Below are 19,412 nucleotides of genomic sequence, written 5' to 3' on the forward strand. Positions count from 1 at the left end.
TATTCCCTAGTTATTGGATATCTGACCAAAATGGGAACAGTGGGAAGTTTTAGTTTTTAATATTATATTTATCATGTGTTGAAAAAAAAGGACATCTGAGTGGATAATAAGAGGTGCTCTGCTCACCAACTATTTTTAGTGTGTTCAATGCATATAAGAATAATAAAATATTAGGTCAATTTTAAGTTCATATTAGGAACGGCAGAGGGAGAAGAAGAACACAACTCATCATCAAGATTCAAGAAACAGCAATGGCAAGGGTAGAATTGGTGTTCATCCCAGCTCCAGGAATAGGACACCTGGTTTCAACTCTTGAATTCGCCAAGCGCTTGATCCACTATGATCATCGACTTTTCATCACAGTCCTCTACATGAAGTTTCCCTTTAAGTCCCATCTCGATGCATACATTGATTCTATTGTGGCCTCACTTTCTCTTGTACACCGAATCAAACTCCTTCATCTCCCTCTGGTTGACTCACCTCCCATGGAGCTACTCAAGTCCATAGAAAACTTTATCTATCTATACATGGAGAGTCTTGTTCCTCATGTCAGAAAAGCACTCACAGATATTGTGTCATCTAACTCCAATTACTCTCAAGGTGATGTTGTATTGGTTCTTGATTTCTTCTGCATGCCTATGATGGATGTGGCCAATGAGCTCGGCCTCCCTTCTTATATGTTCATGACTTCCAACTTGGGATTTCTTAGTCTCATGTTCTACCTTGCAACTCGCCATAACCAGATCAGCTCTGAGTTGGAAGAATCAGATGCTCCGTTAAGATTGCAGGGTTTTCAAAATCCTGTTCCTTCAAGCGTTCTTCCCACGGCTGCATTTTGCAAAGATGGTGGCTATTCTGCTTATGTTAAGCTTGCTCAAAGGTTTAGGGAGACAAAAGGGATTATAGTAAATTCGTTTGAGGAATTGGAGTCTTATAGTTTTAGCTCGATGAATGATGGGGAAACACCTCCAATCTACATGGTTGGACCAGTACTTGACCTCAACGGTCAGCCTCACCCAAGTATGGATCAAGTTCAGAATGATAAAATCTTGAAATGGCTTGATGAGCAACCTCACTCTTCTGTAGTGTTTCTCTGTTTTGGTAGTATGGGAAGATTTGGTGCTTCCCAATTGAGAGAGATAGCATCTGGACTCAAACGCAGTGGCCATAGATTCTTGTGGTCTGTACGAGTTCAACAACCAACAACCATAGACGAAATCTTGCCAGAAGGATTCTTGGAACAGATTGGAAGTAAGGGGATGATATGCAACGAGTGGGCGCCTCAGGTGAAAGTCTTGGCTCACAGTGCTGTGGGCGGCTTTCTGTCTCACTGTGGCTGGAATTCCATACTGGAGAGCTTGTGGTATGGGGTACCAGTTGCAACATGGCCTATTTATGCAGAGCAACAACTGAACGCGTTTAGGATGGTGAGGGAGTTCGGCTTAGCTGTTGATTTAAGATTGGATTACAAGGATCGTGGAGATGATCATATTGTCTCGGCGGAAGAGATTGAAACTGCAGTAAAACATCTTATGGAGGGTGATAGTGAGGTAAGGAAGAAGGTCAAAGAGATGAGTGAAATGGCCAGAAAATCTGTTGAGGAAGGTGGATCTTCATTTACTGCTATTGGAAAACTGATCAATAGTATCATTGGAAGCAACTACTATTAATTAGTCTATTGTTGAACTTCAATCTATTCTAATTTTATTCTAAGGTCAGGTTTGTTGTTGTCAAAGTGAAATGGGAATAAAGTAATTTCTTATTCACATTTGCATTTGCTTTTGTATTGCATAGTTTGTGTAAGCGCTTCATGATTTAAATTGGAGAAAGAGATTACGAAAATGAAGATGATTGGTTATATAATGGATATTGTGGAACAAACCATGTGAGCACCTTCAAGTTTAAAAGACTTGTTCACGACCCATTGTGTTTTGAAATCTTTAAGGGAGCACCTACGATCAGTGGAGCTAAATCTACTCATAATCTATCCGGCTAAAAATACAAATATTAGCAATTTAGACATTTAAAATATGTACTTATTATTATTACCTATTAATACGTACAAATGATCAGCGAGACAAGCTGGTCACAATAAATCACTTGGTGTGGTTAAAGAATCGTACAAAATTAAAGAAGATAATAAGTGTGTTTACTTTTCTTTCTTTTTATTTTTAATTAATAATTACATATCACTACAAATTCCTTACTTTTTCCTTAATTTCATGTTTAAAACACAAGAATGGAAGCAAAAGAGAACCACACACACTAAAAGCAAGCATGCCATAATTTAATTTAGTTGTCCAGCACTCTACAAGTCGAGTCCGAACAACAAATTCCAACAGTTCAATATTCAACCACAAAAATTTAATGATTGTTGTCAAGATAACCAACAGTTTGCCATTAGGCATAGAGCAATGCAAGCATTTAAGATTCTCACGCTTAAGCCCACCAAAAACAATTATCATCTTGACGAATAAACCAATCAGTTTATCAGTTGCCAGGGGATTGCAGTGACGAAAGCAATCTTACCAGGATCGGGTAATGTCATTTTATCTCAGTTATATCCTTTAAAGAAGGATTGTAATTTTATGTCCTGTTCGTTCTTGATCTTCTATTGTCATCTCTTTCATTTTCTTTGTGTAACCTTGGCTCCAACTGATCCTTGTTATGTGGCCTACTTAATCTCTTTTCATCCCGCCTAGCTCTCGTTGGTTCAATGTCATCATAATCATGCCTTCTGGATCTTTCTCCTTCCCTCTTATCCTGATAACTTCTCATCTTCACTTGAACATCATCAGCATTGTGCCTTCTCATTCTCCTTTCCTCCCCAACATCCTGCTCCTCTCTTGATCTTGGCTCAAAATCGTAATCACTATCCCTTCTTGATCTTTTTTCTTCTCTTCTATCGAAATTGTTTCGTGTCTTTGGCACATCATCACCATGCCCTCTTGGCCTTCTTTCCTCCTTCCTATCATGGCCTCTTGACCTGAGCAAAACTTCTTCGTCATCATGCTTTCCTGATCTCTTCTTCTCTCGCTTATCATTATCTTCGCTTGAATTTGGTTCATAATCATTACCATTAGGCCTTCTTGAACTTCTTTCTCTGCTATCACGGTCTTTTGTTCTTAGATCATGATCATCACATTGACTTCCCAGTCTCTTCTCTCTCCTATTGCTTTGTTTAAAATCCCTTTCTATGGTTTCCTTGGCCTGTTCTCTAAAGCCTGAGCTTTTATTGCCTTCTTGAACTGTATGCTCTGCACCGCGACTAAATGGATTGTTGCCGGATCTTCTCTCATCCGTTTTTGGACCATCAAACCTGTCATGGCCCCACCTTGACTCTTTGTCCTTATCGCCCCAACCTGTGTTTGCAGCTCTCTAAACACAAGCCCAAAAGACATATAAGTACCAAAGTACAGTACAATAAAAGTATTAATGAATGCAATCACAAACAACAGTAGATACCCAAAACTCCCAGCACCCTATCTTAAATGTTAAAAATAAATCATGGAAATTTGCTATTGAAAAAAAAAAACAGACAGAATAGTTAAAAGTTAGGCAGGAAAAATATAAAAGGGAAGAAAACCCAGACGGTAAGAGGAGATCCAATTCATTTGAGAACTATGAACCCTCTGAAAAAAGAAAAAAGAAGATCTGAACAGAGTCCATATACACAAATAAAAGCACAGACTTTCTCTTAAGTTTCACAATGCTACCTAAGAACAAATTCATACAGCTCCAAAATTTCCCAGATAGTAACTATCTAGAACAAGTTAAAGTTTTTGCAAAATGTTCTAAACATAACCAAGAATATAATGCTACCCTCCCTTAGAACAAATTCACACATATTTTAAATTTTACGTGCAATAACTGCTTGGAACAAGTTCATAAAATAACAAGGACATTTTGCAAAAAGTTCTAAATGTAGGCAAAATATTCACTATAACAGGTGACATGACATCCAATTCCAAAATAATGATTTAGATTGTTCCTGCTACATTTCATTATCGTCAAAATATACTAGTTCATTTAAAAAAAAATAAACAAATAAAGAAGGCATACAATATTCAAGAAAATTAAGAACAAAACTGGCAAAGTTAAACACATTAAAATGGAAAAGCAGAACTTGGCCATGCAAATCATTTACAGTAGTCTTTTCAAATCTAAGAGAATGATGGTCAATTTGAAATTTTCTTGGACAAGCACGAGTATAGTAGTATGGAATTTTACTAAACTGTTGATTGATCTTACCTTCTCATCATGAGAAAATTTACATCCCGCACCTCGTGTACATTCTCCCTTTTGGAAAGCCCGGCAAACGCCTCGTGCCTCCCTCTTCTTCTGCTCAGTTTCTTCATCTTCTTCTTCTTTCTTTTTGTACTTAGTAACATGATCAACCCTAATAGTTCGACCTAAAACCTGTGCTCCATTTAAATTATCTGAAAATTCATAACAACACCACCAAAAAATACGATTAGATACCACAAACAAAGAACCCACAAAGTGTATCGGAGCATACAAGTTCAAAAAAACAAATGGTGAGAGGGAGCAACTAACCTACAGCAAGATTTGTACTTCTCTGGTCTTCATACGCAACAAAAGCAAATCCTTTTGATTTTCCAGTCCCCTTATCTCTAACTAGATTGACATCTAAAATTTCCCCATATCTATACAACAAAATCAATCAAAATACCAAAACTTGTGAATTCAGAATACAAACGATTGAAAACAAAATTAAAAGGCATATGAGAGTGAAGGTACTTACTGAGCAAACACGGCAAGAAGATCACCTTCGGTAAGATCGAAGGGAATGCCTCCGACATAAACATAGGCGGAATCTTTATACTTAGCGTGCCAGGAAGCTTCTTCAGAAATGCCTAAAGTAGCCTCTTTGGCATTAATATTCTGAATTCGTTTCACAAGAGTAAGCGGATTCATTGCCTGACTGAATCGACACAAAATTTTGCCCTAAAAATGAAAGTTACGTCTTCTCCCTCTCTCCCGCTGTTAAAACCCTCTTTGGTTTCTTTATCAGACTACGTTTTTAAGACCAATAATAAAATTTTAAGTAAGACAGATTTTCGGATGCATGCGGATATATGCTGTCTTCAGATTAATACTAATTCAAGTCTTATTTGGTTAGTTTTTCCTAAACACTTTTTCCTCTCTCTTCTCTCTCTATGGAACCAAAACACGGTTTTCTTTTTTTAAAAAAAAAAAAAAAATTGAAAACTGAAGTAAAAAAGTTAGTAGTAAAGAATACACTTGATAATTTATTAAAATATATAATTCATGCTTATTTATTTATTATATTTATTTTTTTTTAAAAAATAATAATATTAATTTAGAGAAATTCTAAAATGCACCTCCTTAAAATAGATATATTGATGCACCCCTATCTGTTTAGCACCCGAAATAATTTTTTAGTCAAAATTTTTCTCATGGTCATGTATGTTATAGTTATTTAAACAACCTGCAAAATTTAAAGAAATTTGGAAAAATTTAATACGTCGAAAATTACGTTCAAACAGTGTATTGCACGCGTGATTATTTTATTTTATACGCGTGGAAAAGAAGCTATTTGAACATTGTTTTCTATATTGTAAATTATTCGGAATTTCTTAAAATTTTTTAAGTTATCTTAAATAGTTATAACGTACATGAATATGAAAAAAAAATTAGACTAAAAATTTTTTTTGGATGCCGAAACAAGTCAAGGGTGTATCAGTACATCCCTTTTAAGGGAGTGTATTGTAGAATCACCCATTAATTTAAGAAAATTCTACAATACACACCTTTAAAATAGATACATTGATGCACCCATATCTGTTTTAGCATCCAAAATAATTTTTCAGTCAAATTTTTTCTCATGGTCATGTACGTTATAGTTATTTAAGACATCCTGCAAAATTTTAAAAAATTTAAAAAATTTTAACACCCCGAAAATTATGTTCAAACATTGTATTGCACGCGTGACTATTTTATTTTATACGCGTGTAAAATCGAGTATTTGAACATTATTTTCTATATTGTAAATTATTTCGAATTTCTCAAAATTTTGTAGGATATCTTAGATAGCTATAACGTACATGAATATGAAGAAAAATTAGATTAAATTTTTTTTTCTGAATGCCGAAATAAGTTAAGGGTGCATCACTACATCCCTTTTAAGGGGTGCATTGTAGAATCACCCATTAATTTATATTATCATTTAATGTTTTTGACAAATTATTTACTTTACTTTTATAAAATTGTTTTAATTTACATAGATGAATAATAATTAAATATGTAGGCTTTTGTCTTTTTTTTTTTTTTTTAGAAAAAATTTATGTATAAAAATTATTGTGTTTGCCAAAATTATTAAAACATTACACACAAACTATGTATTTTAGAAAATACCTACTATTAAGAAAAATACCAGCATTTTTTACAAACAAAAAAACTGAAACAATAACAATGTATCAATCTATATGTATAAATAAAAAAAAAAAAAATTGAATGCATAAAAAAACTTTCAAAAAATTAGACTAATGAGTATATTATAAACTAAAAATAAAAATACTACTTGGTACTATTTTTATAATTATAGCTATTATACATTGTTGCTAATTCCATCAATGCGGCAAAGGTTCCTGCCACTCCTTTGCTCGATACTCAACCAGCAAAGTCTTCTTCAATGAACCGTGCATCAACAAAATCTCCCACAAAGTCTCAGCCTCAAACCAGTAAGCCTCAAACCAGTGAGATAATCACTGATCTGTCAGGGGTCTTCACCCCATTTTCTGTCATTCATAATGCCCCCACTGCTTTTGCAACTTACCCTCCATATACCAACTCATCTCATACAATTAAAGTTAACCAAATACATACCCCATTGCCCTCTATAATGCAAAGCAGTACACAACCAATTGTGTCTTCTGGTATTGATCAGCCAGGGAACAAAGAGAATATGTCACCAAATCGTTTTACCAAAAGACAATCGGATGGTCAAAATCTGAGGCAAACACTCAAAAGATGCAGAGGCAACCAAACTCAATTATTCATTTCTTCTTTGTCAGAGGAAAATAAATCTCACCTTGATGTTTCTATTGACGAAATGGATTCTATTGGTGCAAGTGACAACATTGCGGAGTCTGAATTTCAGCTCCGCAAGCAGCCATGAAAATCATCAGCTTGAACTCTCATGGTTTGGGGAACCCGAGTGCGTTCCGTCATCTCAAATTGCTTGTCAAAGAGCAATCCCCAAGTGTGTTATTTCTTATGGAAACTAAGTTAGGTCCTAATTGTATTTCCCGCTTTCGCAATGTTTTACATTTTAATAATGGACTTGAAGTCCCTCGTGTTGGTCTTAGTGGTGGTCTAATGTTACTTTGGAATGATGATGTAAATGTAACCCTTTTAAATTATAATTCAAATGTCTTTGATTGTTACATGGCTTGAGGAAATGGTCCCTCTTGGCATTTTACTGGTTTTTATGGTGCCCCGGCTGCTCAAAATCGCCACCTTACCTGGACCCTTTTGGAACGTTTAAAAGATGTTGCACCTTTGCTACCATGGATAGTAATTGGAGACTTTAATGAAATTCTTTCCAATCACAATAAATCGGGTGGTGCTTTGCGTAATGAGGCTCAAATGGATATGTTCCGACATGTGCTTGATCGCTGCAATCTACATGAGCAAGACTTTGAAGGAGATCAGTTCACGTGGATTAAAGGGAGACATTCTACCGATGCGATCAAAGAACGGTCGGATTGGTGTTTTGTTAACACTGTGGTGTGAGACTTTTCAACCGATTTTTACTAAACACCTTGATTACTATCATTCTGATCACCGTGCACTTGCTGCCCAAATTTTGCCAATTAATTCTCCAAACCAGCAGCAGTCTAAGCGCACCAGGTTTTGTTTCGAGAAGCTGTGGTTGCAAGAAGATGAAGCTACTGAATTGATTCAACAGAACTGGCATCAAGACTCACATGAAAATGTTGCTATGGTCTTCCTCAACAATCTCACAAGGTGTGCCAACTCCCTTCAAATTTGGCATCAGCAAAAGTTTGGAAGCTTTAAGAAAAAAATCAAACATGCACAGAAGAATGTTGCAGCTTTGAATAATGCTACAGACCGTTCTCCCACTGCTCTCCAAAATCTAAAACACCATGAAAATGTGTTAGATGAGTTGTTAGCTCAAGAGGAAACGTATTGGCAACAGAGATCCCGAGTGGACTGGCTGCAAAATGGTGATCAAAACACCAAGTTTTTCCATGCTTATGCATCCTCTCGCAGACAACATAACAAAATCAAGTCCCTGGTAAATAATCAAGGTACTGCTGTCCATTCAAAACAAGGCATGACTGACATAATCACATCTTATTTTAATGATTTGTTCTCGGCTACTGATGTACATCCTGAAGCATTGCTTCATACGCTTGATACGATCCCAACTACTGTTACATCAGCTATGAATGATTCATTGATTAAACCTTTCACAAGTGAGGAAATTTTCAGTGCTCTCAAAACAATTAATCCTGATAAAAGCCCGGGTAGTGATGGAATGTCAGCAATGTTTTATCACAAGTATTGGACAATTGTAGGAGATGTTGTCACCAAAGTGGTTTTGGGTGTTTTGAATGATGGTAATAGTATGGAAACTATTAATCATTCACTCATCACACTCATTCCAAAAACCAAAACTCCTACTGGTATGGGTGATTTTCGACCGATTAGCCTCTGCAATGTAATTTATAAGATCATCTCAAAAACTTTGGCTCTAAGGTTTAAAGATGTACTCCCAGCTGTTATCTCAGAAACACAAAGTGCTTTTCTCTCAAATCGGCTTATCACGGATAATATCCTTGTGGCGTTTGAATTAATTCATCACTTGAAGCATAAGACAAGGGGTGGTAGAAGCTATTCGGCCCTCAAACTAGACATGAGTAAAGCTTTTGACAGAGTCGAGTGGAGCTATATCCAAGCAGTTATGTTCAAAATGGGTTTCCATCAAAAATGGGTTGATTTGATCATGAGCTGTCTTACTTCTACAAAATTCTCTTTTATGCTTAATGGTGAAGAAGTGGGACATGTTCAACCAACCAGAGGTCTAAGGCAAGGAGACCCTTTATCACCATACCTATTCTTGATTTGTTCTGAAGGGCTATCAAGGCTATTGCAGAATGAAGAGCACATTCAGAATCTAAAAGGTCTGCGCTTAACACGTCATTCACCATCGATTTCTCACTTATTATTTGCGGATGATAGTCTTCTCTTCTGTGAAGCTACACAAAGTTCGGCAAGGGCGATCAAGAAAGTTCTGGATATCTACCACCAAGCATCAGGTCAACTCTTGAATACTACAAAATCTGTTATGTCTTTCTCCCCTAATACCACTCAAGCAGCTCAGGATTTCTTTCACAACACTTTGGGCATGCCTATTAGTGAATGTCATGAGCGTTATCTTGGATTACCAGCCTTCTCGGAGCGAGATAAAAAGGAAATGTTCAGTGATGTCAAAGAACGAATATGGCAAAAGCTTCATGCTTGGAATGAGAAATTATTTTCTGTTGGGGGAAAAGAGGTACTTTTGAAGGCAGTTGTGCAATCAATTCCTACTTATGCCATGAGTTGTTTTCGTCTGCCTTCGACTTTCTGTAGCCAATTAGAATCTATGATGGCTAATTTTTGGTGGGGATCTAATAAAGATGGTTCCAAGATACATTGGAGAAGTTGGAAATTATTATGTAAATCAAAATTTGAAGGGGGTATGGGGTTTCGATCCTTTGTTCATTTCAACAAAGCTCTCCTTGCAAAGCAAGCTTGGCGAATCTTTAACATGCCCAATTCTTTGCTAAGCCGATTGTTAAAGCATAGATATTTTTCCAATAACAGTTTCTTGGATGCAAGGCTCGGTCACTCTCCATCTCTCACTTGGCAAGCCATTCATTGGGGGAGGGAATTGCTAATACAAGGTTTGCGTTTTAAGATTGGTAGTGGTTTCAATGTCCTAGCTGGCTCAGATAAATGGATTCCTGGACATAACGATTTCAAAGCTATTAGTTATCGAGGTCCATCTAATCTGCCAGTGGCCAATTTTATAACAGAACAAAGAGAATGGAACATTGCTCTTTTGGAGCAATACTTTCTGCCTATAGATGTGGATAGAATTGTGACCATTCCACTCAGTTTTTTTCCATCAAATGATTGTCTCATTTGGCACCATACTACAACAGGTTGCTACACAGTAAATTCAGGTTTTCATTTGGCAGAAAATTTGGCAGAGGAACGAGAAACTAGTGCCTCAAACTCACATACCAATTGGTGGAAAACTTTTTGGAGTTTGAACTTACCTTCAAAGGTTAAAATTTTCGCTTGGAGGGTTATGCAGAATGCTCTGCCGGTTGCTACTGGTTTATGCAGAAGAAAAGTAATTGATTCGGCTATATGTTCACTATGTAGCAATGCTTGGGAATCTATTGGACATGCCTTATTTAATTGCAACAAAGCTAAGGAGGTTTGGAAACTTACCAAGTTCACCATAGACCATACACATGCTTATAATATGTATAATGGTGATTACATAATCCATTTATCCACTATACATTCTAGACAGGATTTTGAATCTATTGTGTGTACTATGTGGGCAATTTGGCATGAAAGAAACCAGGTTATACATGGTGGTGTCTCTAAAAATAGCCAAGCTATTGTTGATTTTGCTGCTCAGTATTTGGACAAGTATATGCGATCAAAGCTTAGAAACCAGAAGCAAAATACTGTCTGCAACAATATCAGTAATTCTGCTACTGTGCAAGCAGCAGTTCAGCATCCGAAACCACCAATTCCATGGACTCCACCGACCTTTGCAGGCTTCAAATTAAATGTGGATGCTGCTGTCAACCATGATCTCAAGATCCTGGGTGTTGGTGCTGTTATTCGAGACCATACAGGAACTGTAGTTGCTGCACTTTCCAAACCAGTTCAAGGTTGCTTTCGTTCGGATGAAATGGAGGCCAAAGCTTTGTTTCACAGTCTTAATTGGGCTTTGCAGTTGCAATTACAAATTACTCATATTGAAACTGATGCACTGCGAGTTTCCACTGCCATTAATTTTCCTTCTCAGAATCTTTCTAGTTTTAATGATTTAATAATGGATGTTTGTTATCTTTTATCCTTTTTCTCGGGAGTAACTGTTTCTCATGTTTTGAGAAATGCTAACCAAGCTGCACATGGTTTAGCTAAGTATGCTCTTGAGTTGGATGAAGATGTCTGTTGGATGGGTGAAATCCCTAATCCTATTTTCTCTGTTATTGTAAACGATCTTCAGTTTTAATAACAGTGAATTTCTTCAAAAAAAAAAAATAAAAAATGAGTTCTTATATATATAGCTATATTTAAGTTAAATTTTACTTTTTTATTACCATATGACAAAATAAACAAAATTAAGAAAACTAAATTTTTTTTTTTCAAAAATACGAAACAAAGAGTTTTCTTCCCCAAAAGAACTTCTCCTTAATCTTGCAAAGCAAAACAGTGAGTTTCTCTTCATCGTCGATAACACTTAAAAAGAGATGGAGATCTGAAATCATCAACCACCAATGATTTAAAAGCTTTTTGCAATCTCCATGAACGCCGGCGAAGAACTTTAGGCTAATCTCCATTGACGCCAGTAAGAAGTTTTGTTTAGATGTTCTGCCATGGCAACGAGATCACCGTGGGGAGATATCCATGAAGCCAACGATGTAGTTTTTGAGATAAAAAAAAATAAATTTGATGTTGTTTAGTGTGTTTTCTTCAATTATTTTGTTAATTATTTGTTGTTGTTTGGTTGATTTACATATGTTTTCAGTATTTTTTTTTATAATTTTTGAAAATATTGAAGGAAACTACTACATTGAATTTCTGGAAAATATAATAAGAATAATGAGTATGTGTTAAAGTTTCAATACAAAAATATGTTACTTTCACGTTGTTTTTAAGTTTCATTTACGTTGTATTTTCACCCTTCTAAAAATAAAAGTAAAATGTACAAGCGACAGAATAACAACACAAATATAATAATGAATGTGACAGGAAGATATTGCAAATATGAAGAAAATTTGTAAATACTCATGCAATAACAACATCAGTAGTTGATTTTGAGTTGTTTTGTGTGTTTGCTAAATTATTTGTTCATCAATTGATATTATTTTGGTTGAAAACAACAAAAATAAAAACTACACAAAATCTACAAAAGAATAATTAAGTTATTTTCATATTATTGTGAAGTTTCTTTTATGTTATTTTTTGCAACATCTTATTCAACTTGAAAATATTATAAAATATCAAGTTGTTTTCATATTGATGTAAAGTTTGTTATGAATTGTTCATACACTACACTAGTTGTTTAACAATTAAAGGAATATAGTTTTACATGTTAAAAGAAAAACTTATCTTTATCTCTTACATCCAGACATGAAAAATAAGAGAACACATTATGTTTATTTTGAATCAAGTAGGGGTATTGATAGAAAGAGATTGTAAATATGAAGAAAAATTACTTATATTTAGTAGTAACATTGTTTGTTGTTTTACGGTTGTTTTAAAGTTGTAAACACATTGTTTAGTTTCATTATTTTTTGAAGATGTTACTTTCATGTTGTTTGTACACATTGAATTTCAATTGTTAAAATTTGTAAATTCCTTAAATTATCAATTATTTTTATGGTTTTTTTTTATCGTTATTAAATAGTTATTAATCGTTTAAAAAAAACTTCTGACAACTATTGTTTTTTAATAAAAAAATATAATTATACAAATACTTGATGTATAAATTGAAAATATAATAATAGTTGGTTCTTAATGTACTAAAACATATAAATAATTAAAAAGAAATTATAATATTCAATATCTCGTACAAGATATATATGAAGTTAACTAGAGAAAAGTTTTAAAAAAATATATAAAAGCAAAATTTCTTAAAAATTGTTGCTCTTCAGTACATACAATCAAAACGAAACACACTTCTCAATCGTAAATTCATGCACAGTAACTCCATCCTTCTTGAAAGACTTTAAAACATTTTCTTGTACACTTTTTATGTATGCAACTAACTTCATTCTAATCAATTTTGAAGTTCATCATCGCTAGAAATCAAGTCCTGTAGCAATTAAAATAACATTAAACAAACTATAAAATAACTTTCTACTATAAAATATATATATTTTTTCAAATGAATGAACTACAACTAGAGAACATTTCAAACAAGACAAATAAAAAAAAACAAATTATTAATCTTGATAATATTTTTCTTCGGAAGCTTCAACTTATCAAAAACATCAGAGGTCTTATCACCCACCTGAAAATATTATGATGATAAAATTAATAAAGCAATGAACTAATTAAAATACAATTAATAGTTATACAAAGCTGTAAGTATATCATATACTGAACAACATAAAAATAACAATATAACAACTAAAAAATAAAATAATTGTAAAACTTAATAAATATGCAACTAAAATAACTCCAAATTAAAATTCAAATACAACTGATATATGTAAGACCTAACTCAATAATCTAAACTTTTTTTTTTTAAAAAAAAAAACTTAAGAACCCTAGAATAAGAACCGTATAATAACTAAATTAAAACTAAAAAAAATAACTAATTAGAAACTGAAAAAGTGATAGACATAAACCATTTAAGGTTAAAATTTTTTTCTATCTAAATACATCAGAAAAAAAAAAAAAAACATAACAAAGCAAGTCTTTGAACCCAAACAAAGATAACCAAAACTAATACATTAATCTTTTAATTTGCAATCTTGTCATCATTATCTCATTTTTTGTCCTGAAAGCTTCTTCAATAGATAATTTGGTGAAACAACAACAACAAAATAAATTAAAAGATGAAACAACTATCAAACAACTTATACACAACGTTAAATCAACATAGTTATTTAAAGTCTTTAGAAAAATAACTTTGCCACCTTGTGAGAGAAATGGACATCAATAAGCATTAGATTTCAAAGTTGATATCATTTGAAAAAAAAAAATTAAAACCAAATCTAAAGGAGATTGTTGAATAATAAAACTCTAAATTTGAGTTTTATACCTAACATTTAGATTTGAGCTTCACCAACAAAAATAAATTAATTGAAATGCAGCAGCAACAACAACAATAGCAACAATATAAATAAAAAAGATGATAGCAACTACAAAACAACTTATAAACAACAATAAATCAACACATTTATTTAAGATTTGAAGATAAAATTACTAATTTATTAAACTCAGTTCTACAAAATAAAAATAATAACAATATTAGGAAGAAGCTTAACTTAAAGATAAAAAAATAGCACAATGGAAGATGTCCTCTTTCTTTAGACTAATAAAGAATATTAACTATGTTAGACATTTTGTCAAACACATGGAAGGTATGCCCTTGTATACATATAAACAAAAAGCTTAACTTACAAAAGAAGATAAATTTCATAAAATTTGTGGGTAAATGGGTGAATTTAACAATAAAGAATCATACCACAATAATATTTTTATAAAACTTTCAAATCTAAATTTTTATTGATGTAATTTGAAAAGAAGATTGAGAAGGAGAAGGAGAAGAAGAACTTACATATCAGAGCTTGAAAAAATATCAATAGCTAATTAATATGAATTTAGGGCCAAGCCACTATCAAAAATTCTCGCTAACTACAATAAATTCAGCAAGTCCACCTCTATTCTGACATATCACATAATCAATTAAAACCACATTACCTCTACCAATAACCCAATTTATTATCTATAATTCTATGATTATAGGGCTCGTTTGGAACGCCGTATTAGGTCGTATTGTATTGTATTGTATTATATTGAATTGTATTTTATGCAATATTTTTATGTAAAACTATATGTGGTATTAACTTTTATGGACACTCAAATATATAATGTTTTAGTATAAATTAAAGTTTAACATAGTATTATATAAAAATATGATATATAATCCAATTTAATATAATACAATACAATACAATACGAGCTAATACGACGTTCCAAACGAGCACATAAAGATTTGTCAATATAATCATTAATTCTTTTATATCTTATCTCTATTGATTATTCTTTTTCTACCCATAATAAGCCTACATCTTAGAAAAATGAGTTGTGTATAGAGTCTTGACATATAATATAAGCATCCTCAAAAAAACCTTTGTTTTATGGGTGAAATATTAAATTATTAGAATCATCGTTCTTCAGAGAATAAATTAATTGTAAGCAGAACATTTAATATATATTTATATATATATATGAGAGGTATCTCACGACATGGTTAAAATAAGATTTTGTCACCAGCTATGAATAGTTGACTCCTTTTCCAACCTCTACTACTTCACCAACCACATAAATACACAACAGATTAACGGCATACATACTAATACTATGAATTTTCTTAATTTTCCAGTCCACTCGATTCAAAGCAAATATGCTTATATTTTTACCAAAATATCATTGTTTTTGGGAGTAGTCACTGGAACCTCAAGATGTTGAAATTAAAATCTACCATATTACAATTACAATCTATATCTTTACCAAAAAAAGTCATATATCTAGATTGTTTATTAATTAGATGAAGGGGAATAAAAAAGCATACCTTTGTTATTGATAACCACGTTGGGATTTCGGTGCCCTTAACTCAATGGTTTCTTCTGAAGAAATTTTTTCCTTGGTTTCTGTAGTTCATGGTGAGTTGGGCTATTCGGCGTGCGCGGAATGACTTTGTTTGGCAAAACAAGAGTTAGCTTGCTTCAAATATTGTAACATCAGCTAGAATCATGCTTGATCAATACAAATTTGCTCAAGGAAGGAAGGGCATTTCGTTGTCTCCTTTGAATGATGTGTTGGACACCACAACACGTGAAAACGTAATTACTTTATTATTGAAAAAGTAATTACACCAAGACTTGAACACTTTTTTTATTAGACCACAATACACCAAACACTTACTCTTTAATTTAATCACTAGACACCTTTACTACACACTTGTATATAACTCACACTTTTGGGACACTTTGTATTTAGACACTTATTAAGAACACACACACACTTGTGTATAGATAACTTAGCACACACTAAGACTTCACTTGTTTTGTGCACCCACATCCATGAGACCAAGGGTCTATTTATAGTGCCTCATGGTTGGTTGATGAAGCCTCTTCAATTTGCTAGAGAATTCTAGCATTGGGCTTGTCCCAAATAACTAGAAACATCTAGTGACTATTGTTTCTAAAAATTTCTAGAAAATTATTTTCTACTCATTTCTTACATTTATCTAGACTTTTCTACTAATCTTTGGTAATTACAATGGGCTTTGTCTTAAATTAACTAACAAATATGTAATAACTAGAAATTTCTAGAAGTTTAGAGGAGGTGATGACTTCTAACACTCCCCCTCAGCACCGACTCTTCATATTGAGTTGTTCTCTGAGTTTTTGAAATCTCGTTGTGCTGAGTCCTTTAGTGAATAAGTCTGCTACTTGATCTTCGCTCTTCACTTGGTGCATCTCTAATTCTTCCTGAAGTACTTTCTCTCTGAGAAAATGGTAATGCACCTCCACATGCTTTGTTCGAGCATGAAATACTGGATTCTCTGCTAGACGAATAGCAGACTGATTGTCACAATATAGTGGCACTGCAGAATCTGTAGATTGGTGTAGATCCTTCATTAGTTGCATCAACCACGTACTCTCTTGAGCTGCCATTGCTGCTGCTCTATACTCTGCTTCTGTGGTTGACAAAGACACTGTTGGTTGCCTTTTGCTACACCAAGACACTACTCCAGATCCAATCTTGAATACATACCCAGTAGTTGATCGTCGGGTATCATGATCTCCAGCATAATCAGCATCGCAGTAGCCAATGATCTTAACCTCATCCCCTTTCTTATAGAAGAGACCATAGTTAATGGTATCTTTGACATACCTCAGTATTCGTCGTACTACTTCCAAATGTGGCTTCTTTGGTTGCTGCATATATCGACTTACTACTCCAACTGCATAAGAAATATCTGGTCGAGTCAATGTAAGGTAGATTAGACTTCCCACCAGTTGTCGATACATTGCTCCATCTTGCAAGTCCTTCCCAGCATGAGCACATAGCTTAGCATTAGCTTCCATAGGTGTTGAGATGGGCTTACACTCGAGCATTCCAAATCTTTGCAGCAAATCTTTAGCATACTTTTGCTGACAGAGAAATAAACCTTCCTTAGTTCGGTCAACTTCTAATCCGAGGAAGTGTTTCAATTCTCCAAGCTCCTTCATTTGAAAGCGTACTGATAAGTTCTCCTTTGTTTGACAAATTTCTGCGTCATCATCTCCAGTGATAATGAGATCATCGACATATACCAAAACTATTGCGATCTTTGCTTCCCTTACTTTGACAAATAAGCTTGAATCTGCATGTGCCATAGAATATCCGCTTTCTACTAAGAACTCAGCAATCTTTCCATACCATGCTCGTGGAGCTTGCTTTAATCCATAGAGCGCCTTTTTCAGCTTGCAAACATAGTCAGGATGTGCTTTATCCTCAAATCCTCTTGGTTGCACCATGTATATCTCTCGATCCAGTTCTCCATGTAGAAAGGCATTCTTCACATCCATCTGCCATAGCCTCCAGTCTTTACTAGCTGCAAGTGCTAACAGAACTCGTACTGTTGTAATTTTAGCGACTGGGCTAAATGTCTCGTCATAATCTAGCCCATATTGTTGAGAGAATCCTCGAGCAACTAACCGAGCCTTGTATCTCTCAATTGAACCATCAGGACGAGTTTTTACCTTGTAGACCCATTTGCACGAAATGGGTTTCACTTCCTTCGGCTTTGGCACCAACTCCCAAGTCTGATTCTTTGCTAGCGCACTTATTTCTTCTTTCATAGCTCCTAACCACTTGGAATTTTGGTATGCCTCTTCATATGACTCTGGTTCTCTGAACTTTTCTTCTTCAGCTACAACAGCATTAGCATATTTCGGATTTGGCTTTCGCGCTCTTGTTGATCTCCGAAGTTCTAATTGACTATCATCATGTCCTTCTCTTTGATGCACCCCCGTTTGCCATGGATTCTGAGGTGCCTCGTCCTCGGTGTTTTCTTCTTCATCTGTATCTTGAGTTGTAGGTAACTCAACAATTTTCTCCCCCATTTTCTTCTGCAATTCATCTTCCATTTCTTTAGAATCTGGTAATGATTCCTTTTGCGATGACCACCATGATGATGTTTCATCAAAGACCACATTCCTTGATGTGTAACACTTTCCAGTTGTAGGGTCGCAACATCTCCACCCTTTCCGTTGGCTGTCGTATCCCATAAAGATACATCGTATCGCCTTCTTGTCAAATTTGCTACGTAGGTGGCTTGGCACGAACACGTAGCACACACAGCCAAATACTCGAAAGTGACTTACTGCAGGTTTATAACCCCACAGTTTTTCAAAGGGTGAAACGAACCCTAACTTAGCCTGGGGAAGCCTATTGATTACATGAGCAGCTGTCTTCATACCTTCAGCCCAAAATCTCCCTGGAACATTCTTTGCATGTAACATGCTTCGACATGTTTCTGCAAGATGGCGATTCTTCCTCTCGGCTACTCCATTCTGTTGTGGCGTATTTGCACATGTGAATTGATGGCGTATGCGGCATTCTCGAAGATACTCAGAAAATTCATCTGAGGCATATTCGCCACCGTTGTCTGTTCGGAGACATTGGATTTTCTTGCCGACTTCTCCTTCTACTATTTCTTTAAACTCTTTAAATTTTGAAAAAGTTTCAGATTTTTCTTTCATAAAGAAAACCCATACGTACCTTGAGAAGTCGTCGATGAATGTAACCATGTATCGCATACCGCTGATTGATGGTTGTTTGACTCGCCCAAATACGTCAGAATGGACCAGCTCCAATGGTGCTTTAGCTTTGAACTTTGAATCTTCATACGGTAATTGATGCGCCTTACCGTATTGGCAGCCAGCACATACGGTTTCTGTTCTGACCTCGAGTTGAGGAAGACCCTTCAGCATAGACTTCTTCATCATCACCTTGAGTTTATGATAACTGACATGTCCTAGCCTTGCATGCCACAAATCTGTTGTTTCATTCTTCCGAGTCTTGTCTACATAAGCAGACTCTGCTGACATTACATAGACAGACTCTAAGCGGCATCCTTTCATCATCGGTGTTCCAGAGATTTCAAGATCTTTGTAGATCTTGACATCTTGAGGGCCGAATACGACATGGTGGCCTGTCGCCGTAAGTTGCGCCACTGATAGTAAGTTTTTCTTCATCCCAGGTACATGGTAGACATCCTGGAGTGAAACTTCTTTTGGGCTGAATCTCGGGATGATTGTTGTTTTACCGATGTGCGCGATCGGTAATCTTGAGTTGTTGGCTGTCACCACAACGCGACC

General features: G+C 34.8%; 2 protein-coding genes across 2 annotated transcripts in view; one reads left to right on the forward strand and one right to left on the reverse strand.

The window, feature by feature from the left end:
- Positions 1 to 137: 137 nt before the first annotated feature.
- LOC115720698 (zinc finger CCCH domain-containing protein 25) overlaps positions 138 to 19,412 on the reverse strand; it is a 31,623-nt gene continuing 12,348 nt past the window's right edge. The window contains exons 2-5 of the mRNA XM_030649864.2: positions 4,766 to 5,156; positions 4,558 to 4,667; positions 4,252 to 4,439; positions 138 to 3,378 (exon numbers count right to left, since the gene is read on the reverse strand). Of these exons, the coding sequence (XP_030505724.2) occupies positions 2,587 to 3,378; positions 4,252 to 4,439; positions 4,558 to 4,667; positions 4,766 to 4,938 (1,263 nt within the window). The 5' untranslated portion in view covers positions 4,939 to 5,156 and the 3' untranslated portion in view covers positions 138 to 2,586. The remainder of the gene's footprint in view (positions 3,379 to 4,251; positions 4,440 to 4,557; positions 4,668 to 4,765; positions 5,157 to 19,412) is intronic.
- Positions 252 to 1,842, forward strand: LOC115720697 (UDP-glycosyltransferase 71K1). Its single transcript, XM_030649863.2, has one exon. It carries the CDS (start codon positions 252 to 254, stop codon positions 1,668 to 1,670), a length of 1,419 nt encoding a protein of 472 aa, XP_030505723.2. The 3' UTR covers positions 1,671 to 1,842.

This window comes from Cannabis sativa, chromosome 2, assembly GCF_029168945.1.
Source record: "Cannabis sativa cultivar Pink pepper isolate KNU-18-1 chromosome 2, ASM2916894v1, whole genome shotgun sequence".
NCBI lineage: Eukaryota > Viridiplantae > Streptophyta > Magnoliopsida > Rosales > Cannabaceae > Cannabis > Cannabis sativa.

Coding starts and splice junctions, on each gene's coding strand:
- LOC115720697 (XM_030649863.2), top strand. CDS start 252: ATGGCAAGGGTAGAATTGGTGTTCATCCCAGCTCCAGGAATAGGACAC.